Genomic DNA, 20,299 nt, shown 5'->3' with positions numbered 1-20,299 from the left:
ACATTTGATTTGAATGTGTACCTGTGTGTGAAAGAGAATTTAAGTGGATATAATAACAGCTTCAAGAAGGAGAAAAATTCCACTACTTACTCTTTATACTTTGAATGTCATTATTGGATACCTTAAATTGTGTTAAAAGTGACAATTATAAATCAAGAAAACACTTCATCTTGGAATCTTTTACATTGTTTAAGCTGGTAATTTTCATATAGTTCTAAAGGATGTTGGCAGTTGTGAACTTGCCGTTTACAAGAACATGACCTTTTCTTTACTTCTAAATTTCTTGGCTCCTTCTCTGGTTTTAGTTAATGTTTCCACAGAGGTAATTGAATGCTGACTGTTCTGTTAGGTGTGAAGTTCAATGGAGACAGATCTATAGGATCAATGATTGTAGACATGAAGAGCATCCTTTCCCTTTGTGATAAGTAATGAAATCCAGCCTAGAGTTTTCTATTTAGTTTGTGGGATTGGGTTTTCTTATTTCTACTGAGTTCAACACATTCATCTAAATTAGCTATAATTATGTAAAAATTGGGAAGGTCTTCCATTTTTCATATAATTAATTTTTATGTGCTAAACACAGAGATTGCTATAAATCTATTTATTACTCAATTGAGCAAAACTTCCACAATGGTCAGTGTTCACTATAAAGTATTAACAAAGTCTGGACCTAGTGTTCCCAGCAAACCTCTCTATTGTTAATAATAATAATAAAAGACCTTAAGATCAGCAACACTGACCACAAAAACAAAACCTTTTGACAAAAACATCTGAGGTACTTCTGTAGACACCAAAACCAAATTTACAAAGCAGTCTTGACTGGCCAAACAAGTCTTGACTGGCTGCATTTGATGACTCAATTTGTTTCACTGGAATAAAGAATAATGATAGAAATTTTATCATTTAAAAATAGCTCAGAAAGCACAATAAAATAACACAACCAAGGACATTTTCAGAAGCAAAACACATAATGAACTGAAAGCCTTTGTAAAAGAGAGTGTCTTTATCCCATGATTTATGTGTTCCAGCAGGGAGAAACAATCAAGCAAAATTCAAACTGTAAATAAACTCAGAGTTTATGGGCTGCTAACACATCTCAAGTATCATTTGATAATAAAAATGATATATGCTTCTACTTTTTCAAATAAGAATTCTATCCAAATTATTTACTTTTTCTCTGAAAAATCAAAGCACTTACTTTTTACCACATTTCATACTATCTGTGTAAAACAAATAGTAAGGGGACTAACATTATTCCCCCCGTTTTACAAATGGAGAAATTCTGAAGCATTAAGGAATATTATATGGCTTTTTTCTTATAATTAATAAAAATAAATAAAATAAAACAAGATCGTTTGAGTTTCGGTCACTTTGATACGTTCCATTCCTGTGGCCCATCTGATTTGATGAAAGAGAAAGGGATGGCTTTCCATTTATTTCTTCTTTCCACCCTTGACTCCTTCCCTCATTTTCCCTTCCCTTCCCTTTCTTCCTTTTCTTTCCATATTCCACTCTCCTTTTCTCTTCACCTCTGCCCTCTCTCTGCTTTCCTTACTCCTTCATTCTCCCTTTCTTTTCCTTTTCTTCTGACACAGCTCTAACAACTTGTGTGAAATAGCATGTGAGTAGACACAGACAGTTGGGATGCTATCAATTCCATTTATGCATTTATTCAACAAATACTTATTGAGCCAACACTTCATGCCTGAGGGTGCATATAGCATGGGTGAGGAAGATAATATTCACTAAGTGTAAAGATATCACTGTAAGCAGTATTGTGCATGTGGCTCCATGTTTATATATAGCAGTGCATCCTTTCCTAAACCCATGAGGGGCCCAGGTGAGGAAGAGAAAGTAGAGGTGAAATCTGAGGGATAAAAAGTGAGGTGCAGGTGGGAATACTAGGGATAGAAAAGCACTGCCGGCATAAGAAGGGGTATATACTATTGTCCTCTATATAGGACAGATCCTGTAATGTCAGCTAGAATTACAGATAAAAATTTATATTTGATTCTGCCACCCCCTTGCTTAAATCCCTTCCCTTCTTACAACAGAATAATAATATTCAAACTGTCCACATGTCATACAAAACTTTTGTGATCTCACAAGAGTAAGATCTTATGTTACCTTCATCTTGTGCTCCTGCAAACCCCAGACATTTACAGATCCCAAACTTGCAATGATGGCTTTACCTCGCTAACTTTAGCTCTTCTCTCTGACTGGAAAACTGCCACTGCAAACTGTCACTCCACAACCCCATCATGTTACCTCATTTGTGTGATGAATCCCTACCATTGCTCAGCTCACTCAAATATCAACTCCTCTGAACAGCATTCCTATGCCTTCCTTGACTGAGTTATGCACATGCATGAATGTTCATTCACATGTTAGAACTATTTTATACCGAACTCGTCAGGATGATCTCCTTAAAAAAATTTAATCATTGAGGAGGGCACCTGTTGGGATGAGCACTGGGTATTGTATGGAAACCAATTTGACAATAAATTTCATATAAAATAAAATAAAATAAAATAAAATAAAATAAAATAAAATAATCAGATCAATAAAGAAATAAAAAGATTGAGACACAAATAGCAGGGGGGGGTTTGCCCTCCCAGCAATAGATGACACTGTAACAATTCGTTATAAATGAAGCCCGAGATTTCCAATTATTTTTAACAATAATTTTTACATTTAAGATTAGGTAAACCTCAAATAAAAATTTAACAAATAAATGTCAACTCAACCTAACTTCAGTGATAGAAACTTTTTGGCCTGCTGATAAGACTGTAGGGATAGAAATTGTAAGACTTTTTCCTTTTGGGACACCTGGGTGGTTCAGTAGGTTAGGCACCTGACTTCGGCTCAGGTCATGATCTCAGGGTTCATGAACTCGAGCCCTGAGTGGGCTCTGTGCTGACAGCTTGGAGTCTGGAGCCTGCTTCGGATTCTGTGTCTCCCTCTCTCTCTCTCTGTCCTTTCCCTGCTCATGCTCTCTCTCTCTCTCTCTCAAGAATAAACATTAATTTTTTTTAAATATGACTTTTTCCTTTCAATTCCTCAATGGATACCAGCAAGTTAAGTATTTACCTAAATACTCCTTATTAGATCAGCATATAGCCATTAATTAAGGAAAAATAAGACTAAATAATTTGGGTCTCCAGAAATAAAAAAAAACATGAAAATATCAACATGTTTTAGAAAAGAGCTCCTATTTTTATTTTCACATTATCTGACTCCTCAGAGTAGCCAGGGGAATGAAGTAGGAATAAACAAAGTGAAATAAAGTGATACAAATGGTCTTTCTGCTTCACTGTACTTCAAAATTAGAAAAAACTATGAAGAAAAAGAAATAAGATATATGAAATACTTAGGTGTTACATAATTTGTGGAAAAGATGATAAAATCAAGATGATAAAATTTTCAATTTTAATTTTGTAGAGTCTCACAAAACCCACTTACTTTCCTACTATCCCACCAACCCACTAAGCCATATAAACAGTGATGCAGAGAGGTTTTATTTTTTTCTTATTACCACGAATTCACTGATTTTGCTCCCACACTATCCCTGAATCTCAAGAGCATTATGCTCCTAACGCTTATATATTACAAGCTTCAACATAGAGGGAAAAAAGTGTTTATCTATTGACTAACATCCACATAAACAGGAGGTTGTATTTTTTGCGTTGAAAATTTATTTATGTTAAAGAGCTATTCTACCTCCTTTCAGAAAATGCTTTGGGGAAACTAAATTATCCAGTTATGCTAGATGAAATAGACTTCCCCAATAAAATATTGTTGTTTCCATTTATTTTTCTAGGGGAACAAAATTGAAAAAAACAATGCAATTTTATGGATTTGTTCATGGTCTAGAAATATATAGGAATGTAAATTATGTTCCATCAGGATCTGTAGCAACCATTGCATTAGAAAGAAACATGTCTACACAATAATAGCAATCTTCCTCTTATTTGGTGAAACTAAGAGAGTTCAGGTTTAGGTGACAAAAATATTCTGGCATGCTTTACATTCTGAACAACTAATTCCCATGTAAATCCTACTGTGGAAAATTAAACAAAAGCTGCACTACCTCCCAAAGTAGGAAAGAGCAATATTTCTTCACATTCTCTAGATCCCTGTGCTAACTCTGATCCTGAATTTCAGTGTGAACAGAAAGAATAATATCATACATAGTGAGGCCACAGATCTTAGCTGACTCCAGATTTTACAAAGTCCCTGCTGTGAGTGTGAATCACTTCAGAAGTGCTGATTTATGTCCTTTTGTAAAGGTTAGTCCTGCAAATCTTTAAGGAAAAAAAAAAACAGATAAAGGAAAAAAAGAGGTGACTGTAGATCTTTCTGTGAGTGGAAATAGAATTTTCCACAATCTATATTCTCTACAGGGGTCCATTCTTCTCACAGTTGGTGGCTCTTCTTCCAGGCTCTATGCCCCACAGTTCCCAGTAACACTAATTGCTTCAAAATCCTGCCCAGATAAATGGCAGATTTCACTATAGTAGAGCAGTTATAAGTCAATTTATTTATTTATTTTTAAAATACACAGTGCTGAAACACATGTAAAAAATCTCCTGTGACCCCGAGACAGAAATATTAACATATTATTTTGGAGAGAAATATATTTTGATGGAAAATATAATTGCTTGTTTTACATGAAATATTATCTGGTTGTTACAATTCTCTCTAAAGCACGGCATTTATAGGAAATCAAAATCAAGATCGTAAAAGAATACTCGGATGCCTTGATAACAGTAATCGGTAATTCTTTATAATCTGCTCTAAAATAGACTTGGGATGTTTCCTGCATTTTATATTGTGCTGCACATAAAATATGCTTCTGTTTGTTATCTTACATATCTGATTCTATATTATTTCAGCACTAAGGAACTTAAAGTTTGGTTCAGGCTATTCATGTTGATGTTGTTCTATGCCTTACATCTGTCTTTTCTCTACTTTGTCTTAAGAGCCAGCACTAATCCAAAATGCACTGCACCTGCTATTAGATTCCAGGAACTTGGAGATTGATATACACGAAGAAGGAAAGCTCATTAAGCAGCCCAGGTGTATGAAAGTTCAGCAGACAGCACATGGAGAAGTATATCATTGCAGTTCCATTATACTCTACTGTCAATTTCAAGTACACCGCTCTTTCAGGCACATATTTTTTGTTCACCTGAATTTGCAATTGACCAAAATACAGGCAAGGGTTAGCAAGTCTAGACTCTGCTTTGAACTTTGGAAAACATAGATTTTCTGGCTCCAGTACTGCCATTTTAAGACATTCTAGAATTTAAACATCTTTAAGCATATCTGTTAAGAAACTTAGAAAATTCTATTTTCATATTGTTCTTTGCGTAACATAAAATTAAAATGAGTTAAAAAATTAAATCCAGTAGAACACACTCATTTCAAGCTTTTATAGTTACTGGTGACACCATCTGATAAGACTCCAGACTTCCTTTATTATTGTCAGCTGCTGCATATTTTATAGGTTAGTGTCTCAGCTTGAATGATGGTGGGTTACCTGGTATAAGCTGTTTCACCTCATACATGATTAAATTATATTTCTTCCTGTCTGAACAAAGATTATATTGAAAATACAGGAAGGATTCGGCACCAGGGAAATACATGTTAGTATTTGACAAGTGTGGAGCAGTGCAGGAAAATATCAATATGTGATGAGGTCATGATAGAATCTAAGAAAAATAAGAGGAAGTTATCTGAATGTTAAGTGAACAGATACCTAGCTATTCTTTTGAAATGCCATTGAAATGGCCCTCGTATCATTTAATTTTCAATTGTTAGATTCATTTGAGCAAAACAAATTGGTATTCAAGGGTATGAAGAAACCCTGTTCTTTGCTGTTTCCTGAATCAAAAGTTTCACACAACAGTACTGTTACACAATAGTAACAGGAGTTCCTATGTGAGTCAAGATGTAAAAATATATTCCAATTTGTATTTTCTGTTTTATGGTAGATTAGAAAATAGTGACGTATTTTATTTTGTTTTATTTATTTTTATTTTTACAATATTTATTTTTCTTATTTTGAGAGAGAGAGAGCGAGAGCGAGAGTGAGAGAGAGAGAGAGAGAGAGAGCAAGAGCAGGAGCAGGTGAGGGGCAGAGAGAATCCCAAGCAGACTCCATGCCCAGCATGGAGCCAGATGCAGGGCTCGATCTCATGATGCAGGGCTTGATCTCATGAACTGTGAGATCGTGACTTGAGCCGAAATCAAGAATCAGATGCTTAATCTACTGAGACACCCAGTTGCCCCTATTTTTATTTTTTTAAGTTTATTTTCTTTTTAGTAATCTCTACATACAACATGGGGCTCAAACTCATGACCATAAGATCAAGAGTTGCATGCTTCTTCCAACTGAGTCAGCCAGGTGCCCCAGAAAATAATCACATTATTTTAAAACATGTATAGAAACAGGATGCCAGCTAGAGTCACAATTTATAAAACTGTTGAAAATGCATAAAGAAAAAAAAAACATCAGAGACTTTTGAGTACAGAAATGATACAGATCTATTCTAGAGGGGACAATACAAAATAATGTAAATTTCTAAGTTGGACAAAGAACAAAACTGCCTTGATCTTGATGTAGTTTGTGCTGCCTCATCCCTTTGTAATATACCAGTTTTTTTTTGAATTAAATATATTTAACAAACAATGTTACATTAGTTTCAGGTGTGTACATAGTGATTGTATAAGTCTATATGCATTTTTATTTTATTTTATTTTATTTTATTTTACCTTATTTTATTTTATTTTATTTTACCTTATTTTATTTTTATTTGAGAGAGAGAGCATGAGCAGGGGAAAGGGGCAAAGGGAGGGAGAGAGAGAGAATCTTAAGCATGCTCCATCCTTAGTGCAGAGCCTGACACAGGGCTCGATCCCACAACCCTGGGATCATGATACGAGTCAATATCAAGAGTCAGACTGTCAACCAACTGAGCCACCCAGTTGCCCCAACAAGTCTCTAGGCTATACTGTGCTCACCACAAGTGTAGCTACAATCTGTCACCATACTATGCAATTACCATACCATTGACTATATCCCCTATGCTGTGCCTTTCATCTCCATGACTTATTAACTCCATAACTGGAAGTCTGCCCTCCCCTTCCCTCACACTGCCTTCCCACTCCCCTTCCCACTCCCCTTAGCCCCCTTTGTCCACCCCCTATCCTCCCTACCCCCTGGCAACACCAATTTGTCCTCTGTATTTATGGGTCTGTTTCTGCAGAAAGGTTTGTTCCTTTTTGACTGCAGAGCAGAGTTGTAGAAGTTATAAACCAGAAAAAAAAATACACGGAACTTTTCAAGGTTATTTAATCCAGTCCCCTTCCTTTAGGCAGATGAACTCCCAAGGCAATAAGAAAGAACTATATAGTTGTTGATTCTATTTTAAAGTACTCTAGAGAGGGAGATTCCAGGACATTCCCTCATACTTTTTCCAGCTTTTATTAGCCTCATAGTATGTTTACATACAAATGAATCCAGAAACTACCAATCTATTCAGAATAATTCTGCTAAATCTGTCAGTAATATTTCTTTCAGTATACTGATGATGGAAAAATTTTTTCTTGTCAATACATTTCCATTAGTACATCTACTACTGAATTTCTTCCCATTTTATCTCATTCTTTTATGTGTATGCATGTTGATAAGTTACTCTTTCTTCTCTTCCTCTGACCTTACAATCATAGAGTATAACCAAGTTTATAATGCTGGTTTGTAATATTTAAAATTAAACCCACTTTATATTTTTTAATGTTTTACAATGAAAGAGATATACCTAGTGTCTAGCTGAGTAAGAATAGAACCACAGATTTTTAGCATCAAATGAGATATTAAAAGTAATAGATTCCATATTCCTACAACATTTCTGTTAGGGCAATTTCAATGACAAGGAACTTAATATGTCATGATGCAGGCTATACGATTTTCTGGCAGATTTAATCTAGTCTTATATAATATTTATTCTTATACAATGCTGTAATTATGTCACTATTTTCTTTGAAAATAATTTTTGGGGTTTTCATTATTTCCTGTTAAATTTTGTCTTGCTAGATTTGGTCTACCATTCCAATGTGCTAAGAAAAACTGGATGTTGATATTATTATCTGGAGTATTTACTCTCACTCCTATCTTTGTGGCATTCTGTCTATATCCCTATCCATCCATTCAAAAACATACAAAAAACCCAATAGGACAAACAAAAATTCATAGATCATTTACAAATTCATTGAGAGAATTACCATACAAGAGAGATATAATATTTGCTAAGTATAGCATTCTTATTATGTGAAAGTATAGATCATCAATTAAAAAATAAATTAAAGCTAGATTGGCCTTTAATCTTTAGAGTTTATACTAATACTAGTGATCACTTATCCTACTTATAAGTTCTTGCAAAATCACTTTTCCATATTACGAGTCAATTGGAACAGTAAGTAGAGGAAGCGATGATTTCTGGGTGATTTCATGGGTTTTGAATGCCTCCTACTAAAAACATATTTTCACAAGGGACTTTGATACCTAAAATAATGCATCTCTTGGGAACTGGTTCTGTTAGAATATAAATATTCTTAGAGTTAGCATATTAAATTCATATCAACTGCATATCTTCACATCAATGAACTTACAGATTTTTTTCTTCAGCATGGTTTTGGTGAAAGAGTAAAGAGATAATGTTACTCTGACAAAGAATTAAGTGATGGCTGGAGAAAAATAATAGATCAAAGGGGAAGGCTGGGTGTCAGTATGATATTTTCTCTTTTTGTTTTCTTTTTCCCTCACTCTATTCCTGTAAGCCCATTCCTTGCCAGACCTGCTGAACCATCTAACCTGGAATTGTAATTAAACAGTCTGAATATTTCTTTTCTCCATATCAGTGTGAATACTGATCATAGCCCATCACCTGAGATGCTTCTCTATTTGTAATAGGACACATGCAAAAGAAACTTCTAAGCTTACATTCCAAGCTTCTTCATTCATCACTTCCTCCTCTCTTTCTGTGTTGCTCATTTTATTTCATTCACTTTCAGACTGCTTCCCACATTAAGTCTTTCATTTGGTGTGATTAATTTATGTGTCAGCTTGACTGGGCCATAGAGTACACAGACAATTGCTCAAATATTATTTTGAGTGTGTCTGTGAGGATGTTTTGAATGAAATTAACAACTGAATTGGTCAACTGAGTAAAGCAGATGGTTCTCTTTAATGTGGATGGACCTCATCCAATCAGTTGAAGACCTGAATAGAACAAAAAGGCTCATCATCCTGTGAGTAAAAGAGAACTCCTTACGGATGGTTTTGAGCTAGAACATTGCTTATTTGTTTGTTTGTTTTTTTGCCTTCAGATTTGGATTGAAACATTGGTTCTTCCTGGATCTTGATATTGCCAACCTTTGGACTGGAACTACACCATCAGCTCGCCTGATTCTCAGGCCTAAGGTTAATTCTTAGGACTTGTACTAGAACGACATCATTGGTTCTTCTAGGTCTCCAGCTTGCCAATTGCAGATATTGAGACTTATCAAACTACATAATCACGTGAGCAAATTCTTTATAATAAATCTCTGTCACCCTACCGTCACTCACTCTACCGGTTCTGTTTCTCTGGAGAACACCAACTAATATGTCTTGTAACTTCTGCCTACACAGGTCTGGAACTAAGGCCCATTTTGACGGGTTCCATCAGATGCTGCCTGCCACCTGGCTCCTTAGATTGCTGAGTAGCATCAACTTAGATTGTTTATGGGTGTACACTATCCATGTTGTGACCAACATTGTTCTTTAATCTCACATCTTTGTGGGCTGCCATTTGCCAGATACAGGCTTCATATTACCATACTTTATGATGTCCTATATTATTCACACTTTGACCATTGCTCTCTCCTTTACTCATGTGTCCTGTTTTGAGTTCACCATTAATTCACAATGATCAAGTAAGCACAGCTGTGAATGGATGCAAAAAGCCTCCTGAAACTTCCCTCCTCTACTGTTCCATTCCACCTGCAATTAAAATCAATCTGTGTGACAGTGACAATCTTGTAAAAGAAGGTTTGCTATAGTTAGTGTTGTTTTGTGAGTTCACAAGTGCTAAAGGTAGAAATACTAGATGCCAAATAGTCCTCTATTTTATTTAAAAGGCCAACTATAACTCTCTGAATGATGCTTTATGAAGGGTACAATACTGAATTCAAAATAAAAAAAAAGTTTTATATCCATCTTTTTAATGGAAAGTAGACAGGCATTCAGGTAATTTACAGTAGTAGCCATCAGACCTGTGGGCAAGAGTTTTAGGGGAGGCAATCATCAGTGCTCTGATACTTATCCGCTTCCCCTTAAGAAATGGTTAGTGCAAGTCAAGAGTGTAGCCCTGATATGAAAAAGGTAGGAAAAAGTGACCCTTGCCTTTGTGGAGATCAGATTCTCAATTAGTGAAGAAAGGAGTAAACAGAAAGGTTTCCCACATCTGCTTTCATTAACATCCATGTGCATACTTCAATTCCAAAAATAATACTTATAGAATATCTTGATATTTTTTAAGGGTCAATGAGTTTGAATTACACACAAAACGTTGAGGTATCTCAGACTTAATCCATTAGCAATACCTCTGAGGCACATTGAAGATTGTCCAGTTCAACTAACTTGTTTTACAGAAGAACAAGCAAGTTCTGAGAAATCGTTTCTTGTGAAAGATCATAGAGCATCCAAGCTGTTCACCCGTTTAATATCACCCAAACACAACAGACGTTTTTAAAATTTTGTTTTGTTTTCAATAACTATGCCATTTGATGGAAAAAGTTTTCTTTTTATCATTTTTGATTGATTATTTTGTATAAGGCATTTTAACCCCCACTTCCCTACTCCTTCAATCCAATTTACAGGTTTTCATTTTTACACAATGTAGGTTTATTTAATTTCTTCCGGAATTTAAAATACCTTATAAAATTATTTAAATAATTCATTTTAAACATACCTTCACCACAGACAACTGAACTGTAGTTTTGTTTAATGCATGAATCTTTTTCTCTGAGTATGAAAATTTCTTACATTAAGCATAGCATATGACATACTGCTTCATACTTTTTGTGTGTACTGAGATATAAAAGAGGAGATGCTTTTGTAAGACCTCAGAAATGAAATATTTATGGGAGAAAAATAAAAAAGCTGAAATAATTTCAGCATTATCTAGTTATAATATATTCCCACCTTGATATACTTTTGCACACAACCAGGAAATAAAACTGTAAAACTTTGAAAGATGAAAGGACACAATTAAAGAAAAAAGGGCCAAACGTTCTACCTTTGATTCCAAATAAACTTAGTGGAGATTTTAAAAATAGGCCTCAGATGACCCTGGTATGCAAAGATAATACATAGCTACATATTTATTGTTAATTTTTAATTTTTTAATTTTTATTTATTTATTTTCTCATTTTAGAGAAAGAGAGAGAGAGAGAGAGAGGGCACAAGCAGGGAAGGGCAGAGGAGGAGAAAGGATCTCAAGCAAGCTCCAAGCTCAGTGTGGAGCCCAACTAAGGGCTCGATTCCACAACCCTGGGATCATGATCCAAGCCAAAACCAAGAGTCAGACACTCAACCTACTGTGCCACCCAGGTGCTCCTAGCTACATATTTTCAATGCAATTTTACATTGTGATCATTTTTAGAGACTGAATTGTGCATCTGCTGATATTTAGAGCAATAAGCAAACTCAATTTATGGACAAAATATACATTCACTGATGATATTGTGAATATTAATTTTGGGCGAGAAAACTGCATTTTATTACGTCTTCACTACAATTCAAGAATAGAAGTCAACATTGAGATGCTATATTACATTGAGTTCTTAAATTCAACACATGCTTCTTAATAATTCTGTGTTATTCCTGATTGAAGATCATAAAAATTAAAAATCAAGTTCAAATAATTTGGAGATGTAGTCTAATTTCTTTCTAGTAGGGCTAGTATTTACCACCTTTTCTTGTGAAAGGGTTGGCAACAGAAACAAAAAGAAACACATATTTGATATTTTTTTTTCTTTTTTTTTTTTTTTTTAATTTTTTTTTCAACGTTTATTTATTTTTGGGACAGAGAGAGACAGAGCACGAACGGGAGAGGGGCAGAGAGAGAGGGAGACACAGAATCGGAAACAGGCTCCAGTCTCTGAGCCATCAGCCCAGAGCCTGATGCGGGGCTCGAACTCACGGACCGCGAGATCGTGACCTGGCTGAAGTCGGATGCTTAACCGACTGCGCCACCCAGGCGCCCCTAGAAACACATATTTGAAAATCACATGTTATTATAAAAAACATAAATAGAATACATACCGGGTTTAGAAGGATTGTGAGGAAAAGTTCACCTCCTCTGATACTTTTATCCAATTCTTGGGGTCCTCCTGGATATTCTTTGTAGAAAATAGTGTGGGTGAACAACCCACAGGTCTGTCGAGGGAGGACCTGAGGAAAAGGGGAGAAAGAAGAGCACACTGACATGACTTAAGAGCTCCATCACTGTCTCATGACTTCAGAGTCTGCAAACTATCATTTTCTATCAGAGTTCCTTGGTTGCTAAAGTGAAAATCTTACTGTAATCAAGAGCTGGTATTGGTGTAATTATCTAAATATTAAGGGAGCTGCCATATCAATGCTATGGGACAGATAGGCTAAAACATTTTCGGGAAGTTCTAGAAATCTCACCTACCAGCTGAGTTATGTGAAAAGACTGACAAAAAATAAAAGCCTTCTTAGGATTAATTAATTTAAATATAGAGATTTTCCACATTTACATTTTTCATGGTATTAGGTCACTACTCTCCTTGCTTCTGAAATACAATCTTACATGGTACTCAGGTTCTAAGATTCAATTTTAGTATATGTGCTGCCAAAGCGAGCACTGGTTCTAAGATTCAAAAACAATCCATTTCCATCACTTCTTCTACTTTCATATGTTTTGTTTTTACTACACTGATTTTAAATTTTAATCACAGTAGTAGTCAAATCATTTAATGACTGCTTCTGGCATATTCTGTGGTTAATTCTGTTATAAATTTGAATGTTCAACACAGAAAGCAAATAAGTAATTTTATTCCAAAAGTTTGTTTTGAATAATAAACTGCTTATAATCTAAAGGAAATGCATCCAATTGAACAGAGTAACTATAATTTCATATATTCTTTGCTTATAATAGTTTGTATTAAATTCAAACTAAATGAACGCATGTAATATTGGTTAAAATGAATGTTTTTATTTTATGATATGTCAACATGAAACTTAATAAAGGGAAAACGATACTTTCAGTCTGATTCAAAATTACATAAGAGCAATTCTTTCTATACTTCCTGGATTTTTATGAATGTCAATACCACTGTTTTCATTATTAGTAGCTCCATTTTTAAATCTGAGACTTTTTAAATCTAGGATCTAGGTCTTCTAGTACTAGTTGTGGTTAGGCATGTGTTCTAGTGCTTTTTTTTTGGTTTGTATGTTTTTAGATAGTGATTAAATAAATAATAGATAGATGGATGGATAGATAGATAGATAGTTCTAACAGCAATCTGAATAATGGATTGAGAAAATGTAAATATTTAAAGTAGGGAGAACAGTTTGCTGTTGCTATGATCTAGGCAACTGAAAATGAGAATATAACCTGAAGCCCCAGAAGTGGGGATGGGCATATTAAATGGACTATTTTATTTCAAAGTGAGGAATACCACCATATCTTTTCCATTCCAACGAATACTTATAAATTCTCATCTAAAATTCATTTGATTCTATTCTCATTTATAGCAACTGATACAGCATTCTTATATGATATTATTATTTTTTGAATCAACATATCTGGAAAAAATATATATACACCTCCACTTTAGTAGCATGCAAGGAAAAGAAAAAAGAAGAATAAAATAATATCCTAAGATACTCTTAAGTGTCTGAAAGCCAAAGCAAACTGGGTGGATAACTTTCAGATGTTATTTGCTTGATTCTGTTAATAGTGTAGTGACTTGAGAGGCATTTGCTTGATCCATGGACCAACATTTTGCTTGGAAAACTCTCAATATGACCATCTAAACAAACAGACAAGGGGAAACTCCCAGAAGTAGAGGGTCCCCAGACAAAACTTCAATTGAGAAACTGCAAGGATGATTCATTTGAAACTCATTTTCAGTATCTTGAGCTTGTTTAGACTTTGCTAAAACCACCCACAGCAAGCCAATAACATGCAAACAACGTGTTAATGGGTGACCTGTCACCACCATGGTATGTTAGGAACTTATGCTATCATGTCACAGAGGTCTGCAGTTATATGTTGTATTTATTCCACATACAGATATTAAGAGCCTTCAATACACATAGCAGTATGTGCTCACCATGATGTTATTGTGAATGAAGCCCTTTCGGTACCGTGCAGGTTTCAAATGTGGATATTCTTCAGTGCTGGTGACCTGAATATCCCAGACCTTCTTCCAAGCTTCATATAACTGAATATGAACCGGGTAGACCCCTGAGTGATGTGGTGCCACCGCGTAGCCCATGTTGATAGGGATTCCATGTTCCTAAAAGAAGGCAAGAACAACATTACATGGAGTGTGGTCAATTGAATTCCATTAAAATTGTTTCCATAAACATTATTTAACATACATTGAATTCTATGCTAAATACAGGAAATATAAAAACTAACATGGAGCTTTTGCCTTTCAGGAACTCATAATCTTATAGAACTCTGATTCTATCATAGACATAGTAAATACTTTGGCATGTGGTGTGTAGGTGATATTCATTCTGAATTTTGAATACTGAAAGTCTGGGGAGAAGATAGGAAGAGAACATGGTCTTTCCTTAGATAGTTATAGAAAAACAGTGTCACTTGAGCAAGTGCCCAAAGATGAAAGAGTGTGTGTGTTTATCTCTCTCTCTCTCTCTCTGTGTGTGTGTGTGTGTGTGTGTGTGTGTGTGTAATGTTAAAGACAACCAGAAAGGTAAGTCTGAACTATAAAGTAATGAGCCTTTACTATGAACTAAGGGATTTGGAAAAAATTCGATTTAAATAGTGTAGATAAGGAAGCTCTTTGAGAATGGAGGGGCATGATCTGTTCTATGTTTCTGGAAGAAGGATCTAGTGAGAACACATTCAGATGAAGTAAAAGTGGGGAGGAAATGAATTGCAATGGTGCATTTTAAAGGGAACATAGATGTCCAAGCTAGGTTGAATTTTGGTGGTCCAATTTCATTTCATTTCATTTCATTTCGTTTCATTTCATTTCATTTCATTTCATTTCATTTCATTTCATTTCATTTCATTAGTGTTTATTTATTATTGAGAGAGAAAGACAGAGCATGAGCATGGGAGGGGTAGAGAGAGGAGGAGACACAGAATCCGAAGGAGGCTCCAGGCTCTGAGCTGTCAGCACAGAGCCCGATGCGGGGCTCTAACTCATAACCCATGAGATCATGACCTGAGCCAAAGTCGGACGCTTAACCGACTGAGCCACCCAGGTGCCCCATGGTGTCCAATTTTAAAAGCCAGGGGGCAAATGTCATATAAGACCCAGTGATGATTTGAAGGGTAAAGGAAAAGCCAAATTAAGGTTTTTTCCTTGGTTTTGGTTCACAGCAGCTCAATTCACTTTTTGTGAAACATACACTTTACTATGAAATGCTTGGGTAAACAATTGAGTCTAAAGGAAAACAGGTATATATTTAAAATAAGAAAATGAAAAAGTTGTTGAAGAATGACATTAGATTGCAAGGTATATGATATAGATCTGCAGTTTTCTAATTTCTCCTTCTTTATATTTCTCCCTTTAAATGCTTTTCTGCTTTATAAGACACCTTATAGGATTGAATCTCATCAATGAGGTTATAAATGAGAGTGTATAGTATTATATGAAAGTTGATTGAATCAATAAGCTGAACACAAAAGTGTTGACAATTGCCATTAATATTTTCCATTATGTGGCACACAGCATAAGAAAAGAATTCAGTTTGGCATAATAAGCAAGCACTGAATGGATCAAATATCTATAGTGCCTAAGTCACATGTCACACTCAGCTCAGAAGATGGGCCCTAAATATTTTGCTTCATTTTCCATCATTTTCCTTTCATAGACTGACTCTCATTGTATAGCCAAATCTACCTCTCTTTCATCAAGACTGTGTTTTCTAACATCTATTACAATAAATGACTCTGTAGAAAGACTGAATTATGAAATCAATGCTATAAAATGAGCTAGAGTCTTTTGCTAGGCACTGGGGAAAACTAATTTCTTGCTGTGTGCAGAAGAAAAATACTTTCCCAGGAGCTTATACTTTCAATATAAGGCAAAGTTGGAAATGTCCAGTAACAAAACTACTTGGAAGCTACTGTTATTTTGATAGATCACTGGGGGTCATGTACTGGGAAAAGCCTTAGTTCTCTTGGCTTAGTTCCATGTTTCCCAGTGAATCCTTACAAAGTGTCCAGGTATCATCAGGTAGCCAAGTGTGGATACATTGGGTATAAGATACAGATGAACTTCCTCATCAGAGAAATATAGGGTCAAGTGTGTTCAAACCTTTCTATCTGGTAAGTAGAACTCGTATGACTGATATTTAGAGAAGCACTCCTGATTTATAAGAAAGGAGAACCAATCTGTTATACTCTCATTACTCTTCCATGATTCATATGGAGGTTTTGTAATAGTCTAATCCCATGATTTGCAAATAACAAAATCAACAATATATGAATCCTCATATCTGTACTAATCATGGTGCTAGTCCTCATACTATCCCCATATAATATTTTATTCCAAACTTGGGGCCTACAACACTAGATAAGTATGTAAATGTCCTAGAAAGAAAGAGATGAAAAGTGAAATCATGAAGAAAATTGAAATATCAAACAACTATATCTCCTCAGGAAAAAAAAAAAACAACATTTCAATTTTGACAGGTAGTAAAATGAATTGTAGAACTTTCATGAAAAACCAGAAGGTAAAAAGCAATTGATTTAGTGAGTAGGAAGGAAGGGGCAGTAAAAGGATTTTATTATATTTATTGATTTCTAGGGGTTCAATGTTATACTGCTCATAAGGTCATCTTATCACACTGACAACCAGAGCTCAATCAAAATAGTAAATCACACTAGATAATTATGAGTTTATACTTTTTCAATCTAAATGATAACACAAAATGAAAAGTAATTCCCTAGAAACTCTTTTTCTGTTATCAAGAAGCTTGCTGAACTGGAAACCTTCATACTTTACTGCCTAGAGCTTAAAACCCACTTCACAGAGATTTGGTCAACTAAAAAGTGAACTAAACATACCTATAAACGATCACAAAAATTAACAAAATTTAAAAGATTTGCTAATATGAATAAAGGAAGCATTTGAAACTATAAAAAGAGAAATAAAATGGCAGAATAAACTAATTCAAATATGGTTTTTATTATTTATTAAAACAATGTCTTTATAGGATCTAAGATTTCTATGACATTGCAAAATGGTATCACAGATATTTATAATTAAACTTGATTAAATTTTCCCAGTTACATTAAATTCCTAGTTGATTGGGAAATGAGATAATGTGGTAATATACAGACTATATAAAAATAGGGTCACCAGTTTTCAATAACTGGAATAAAATAAAATGTATTTAGCATTAAACTTTCAATAGTAGATGAAATGATCTCATTTAATTTTTCTTTGTTCCTACTGATCATATCTGCTTACAGTTGCTAAGTACATAATATTTATGAAGTGTTTTCACATTTTTCTAATGAGATCCTCATAAGCACCCTGTGAGGTGGCTTAGATGTTATTATCAAATGTGGAAACTGAGGCTCAGGGAAGGCAAATGACTTGTTCATGTTCCTTAATGTCAGAGCTAAAATTATAATCAAGTCTTCTAAATTCACAGATTTTACATTTGCTTTTCTACTAAGTTGTTACTATTGTGAGCTCCCACTCCAACCCCAGTTAATGATTGGAAGTACTTTATAGACAGAGAATTGATTCTAATACATATTTCTGAACTGAAACTCCTATCTACTCCGTTTTCATTTGGAGAGGTTATAAAGCAAAATTCTACCTTTCCCAAACTTCTCCGCAGCTCTCATTTGTTATGCACTCAGCCAATTATTGCACTCAGCCAATTAGAAGTACTCAGGACATATTTTAGAAGGCAGTAGATGGGCAAATGCTGAAGTGTGGTAGCTCCTGGCTCCTGTTATTGACACCAAGGTCTTGAAAATAGGAGACTTTTCTGAGGCAGTATTTGGTGCCCATTTGCAGGGCAGCAGTAGAAGCTTATGCTTCTGCCAGAGTTCCAGTGGCAGCTTTGGAAGTGGTCATTTCTCTAGGGAAACAGTTCTGTCTGGCTTTGTGAGTCCTTTGAGAGGAACAGCCTAGACTCTGCTTCATCAGCCTTTCTAAAGTTTTTGGAAGCACTTAAATTGCTAAGTAAAAACTCCCCCTGTTTAAAATAACTTCAAGTGGCTTCTGCTTCTAGCATGGAAACCTTACTGATACGGGTAGTTCTCGCTCCTTTATAATAAGTATGAAAAGTTTAAGGAGTTCAGATGAGATGTCAGTGGTTTGAATTCTAGGAAAACAGACGAGGAAGAGATTGCTAATGCAGTGCCCAATATTTCTTTTTTTTTTTTTTTTTTTTATTTTTTTTCAACATTTATTTATTTTTTTTTGGGACAGAGAGAGACAGAGCATGAACGGGGGAGGGGCAGAGAGAGAGGGAGACACAGAATCGGAAACAGGCTCCAGGCTCTGAGCCATCAGCCCAGAGCCCGACGCGGGGCTCGAACTCACGGACCGCGAGATCGTGACCTGGCTGAAGTCGGACGCTTAACCGACTGCGCCACCCAGGCGCCCCGAGTGCCCAATATTTCTTCAAGAAAACTCATTGATATACGGCAAACACCTATTTGTCTAGTTGGATACTATCATGTAATATATATGACTACTTAATTTTATGTACTCGTCAGCCAGTGGTAATGATAGAGAAAATAAATATGAGACTAGTTTACTTAAATAATAAATACCCCAAGTATTTAACACAGAACAACATGTGGTGAAACCACGTAAAGTAGGGAACATAAAGAAGGAGAACAAATTCTCTTGAAAGACCATTGCTCCAATATATTAATCTTGATGAACACAAACACCTCTGGGTCAGCATGCATTGCAACATCCCTTTGTAGGATAACTACATACTAATGAATGGGCAAAGAGATCTGTAGGCATTACATGCAAAGATAGAAAGAACCATGGGTAAGCTTGAGCATTACCCTGGTGCTACCATTTATGATCAGTCAGTGCAGATACTTTTTTAGAAGACCTGATATACCATAGGGAGCCAGAGGAAAAAAGGAGAAAAAAAGGGCTCTTGGAGGTCAGGAGAGATCCCTGGATCCTTCACAGATATTTGGACAGAAACCTGAAGAATGGATGAAGGTCTTGATACAAGGATGATGAAGAGCCAGAAAAATGGTATTTTTCCTATTATTATCTCCTTATATTTGCATTTCAGGAGATATTGCCTGTGAAACCAGCCCACAATACATTTAGGATGGTTTTAAGCACTTTTTTTTAAGTGTTTATTTATTTTTGAGAGAGAGAGACAGAGTGCAAGTGGGGGAGAGGCAGAGAGAGAGAGAGAGAGATACGGAATCTGAAGCAGTCTCCAGGCTCTGAGCTGTCAGCACAGTGCCAGATGCGGGGCTCGAACTCAAGGACCTTCAGATCATGACCTGAGCGTAAGTCGGAAGTTTCACTGACTGAGCCATCCAGGCGCCCCTATTTAGGATAGTTTTATGTTTCCAGCGCTTAGCAGCATGCCTGGTACATCGATGGTGTTTAACAAATATTTTTTAAAGGAAATGATAAATTTAAAATGTTATTAAATAAATTTAATCATTTTATATTTAATAAATGAACATAAAAGGAAAATAAGTAAAATAATGATTGCATAAATGAATAAATTCACTTACTTGAGTAACGATATAATGCATTAAACAGTATCCTGTTGAACATAAAGTACTGATTTGTACTCGGATATACACGACTTCTAGGGAGCGACACTAGTGCTAAAGAAAATAGATCTCATTATCTATTTTTCCTTTTAATAAGGACTTGGAATCATATTGTCAACTTTGAGAATGACCCTAGGATTATTGATTTTCCACTGTGTTTTGGGAACTGAAATTGTCTTCTGTTTTCATAAGTGATAAAAGCAATGACTGTGTGACCCTAGAAATTGGCTGGG

At 35.3% G+C, this 20,299-nt stretch overlaps 1 protein-coding gene across 3 annotated transcripts in view; it reads right to left on the bottom strand.

Moving 5' to 3' along the window:
- LOC123593421 (bifunctional heparan sulfate N-deacetylase/N-sulfotransferase 4) overlaps window positions 1-20,299 on the bottom strand; it is a 424,939-nt gene that overhangs the window by 92,093 nt on the left and 312,547 nt on the right. For all 3 annotated transcript variants that reach the window (XM_045469197.1, XM_045469186.1, XM_045469207.1), the window contains exons 6-7: window positions 14,410-14,595; window positions 12,371-12,499 (exon numbers count right to left, since the gene is read on the bottom strand). In XM_045469197.1, coding sequence (XP_045325153.1) covers window positions 12,371-12,499; window positions 14,410-14,595 — 315 coding nt within the window. The remainder of the gene's footprint in view (window positions 1-12,370; window positions 12,500-14,409; window positions 14,596-20,299) is intronic.

The sequence above is a fragment of the Leopardus geoffroyi genome, chromosome B1, assembly GCF_018350155.1.
Source record: "Leopardus geoffroyi isolate Oge1 chromosome B1, O.geoffroyi_Oge1_pat1.0, whole genome shotgun sequence".
Classification (NCBI taxonomy): domain Eukaryota; kingdom Metazoa; phylum Chordata; class Mammalia; order Carnivora; family Felidae; genus Leopardus; species Leopardus geoffroyi.
Note: the sequence above shows the minus strand (reverse complement) of the source record. Positions and strands in the feature narration are given on the sequence as shown.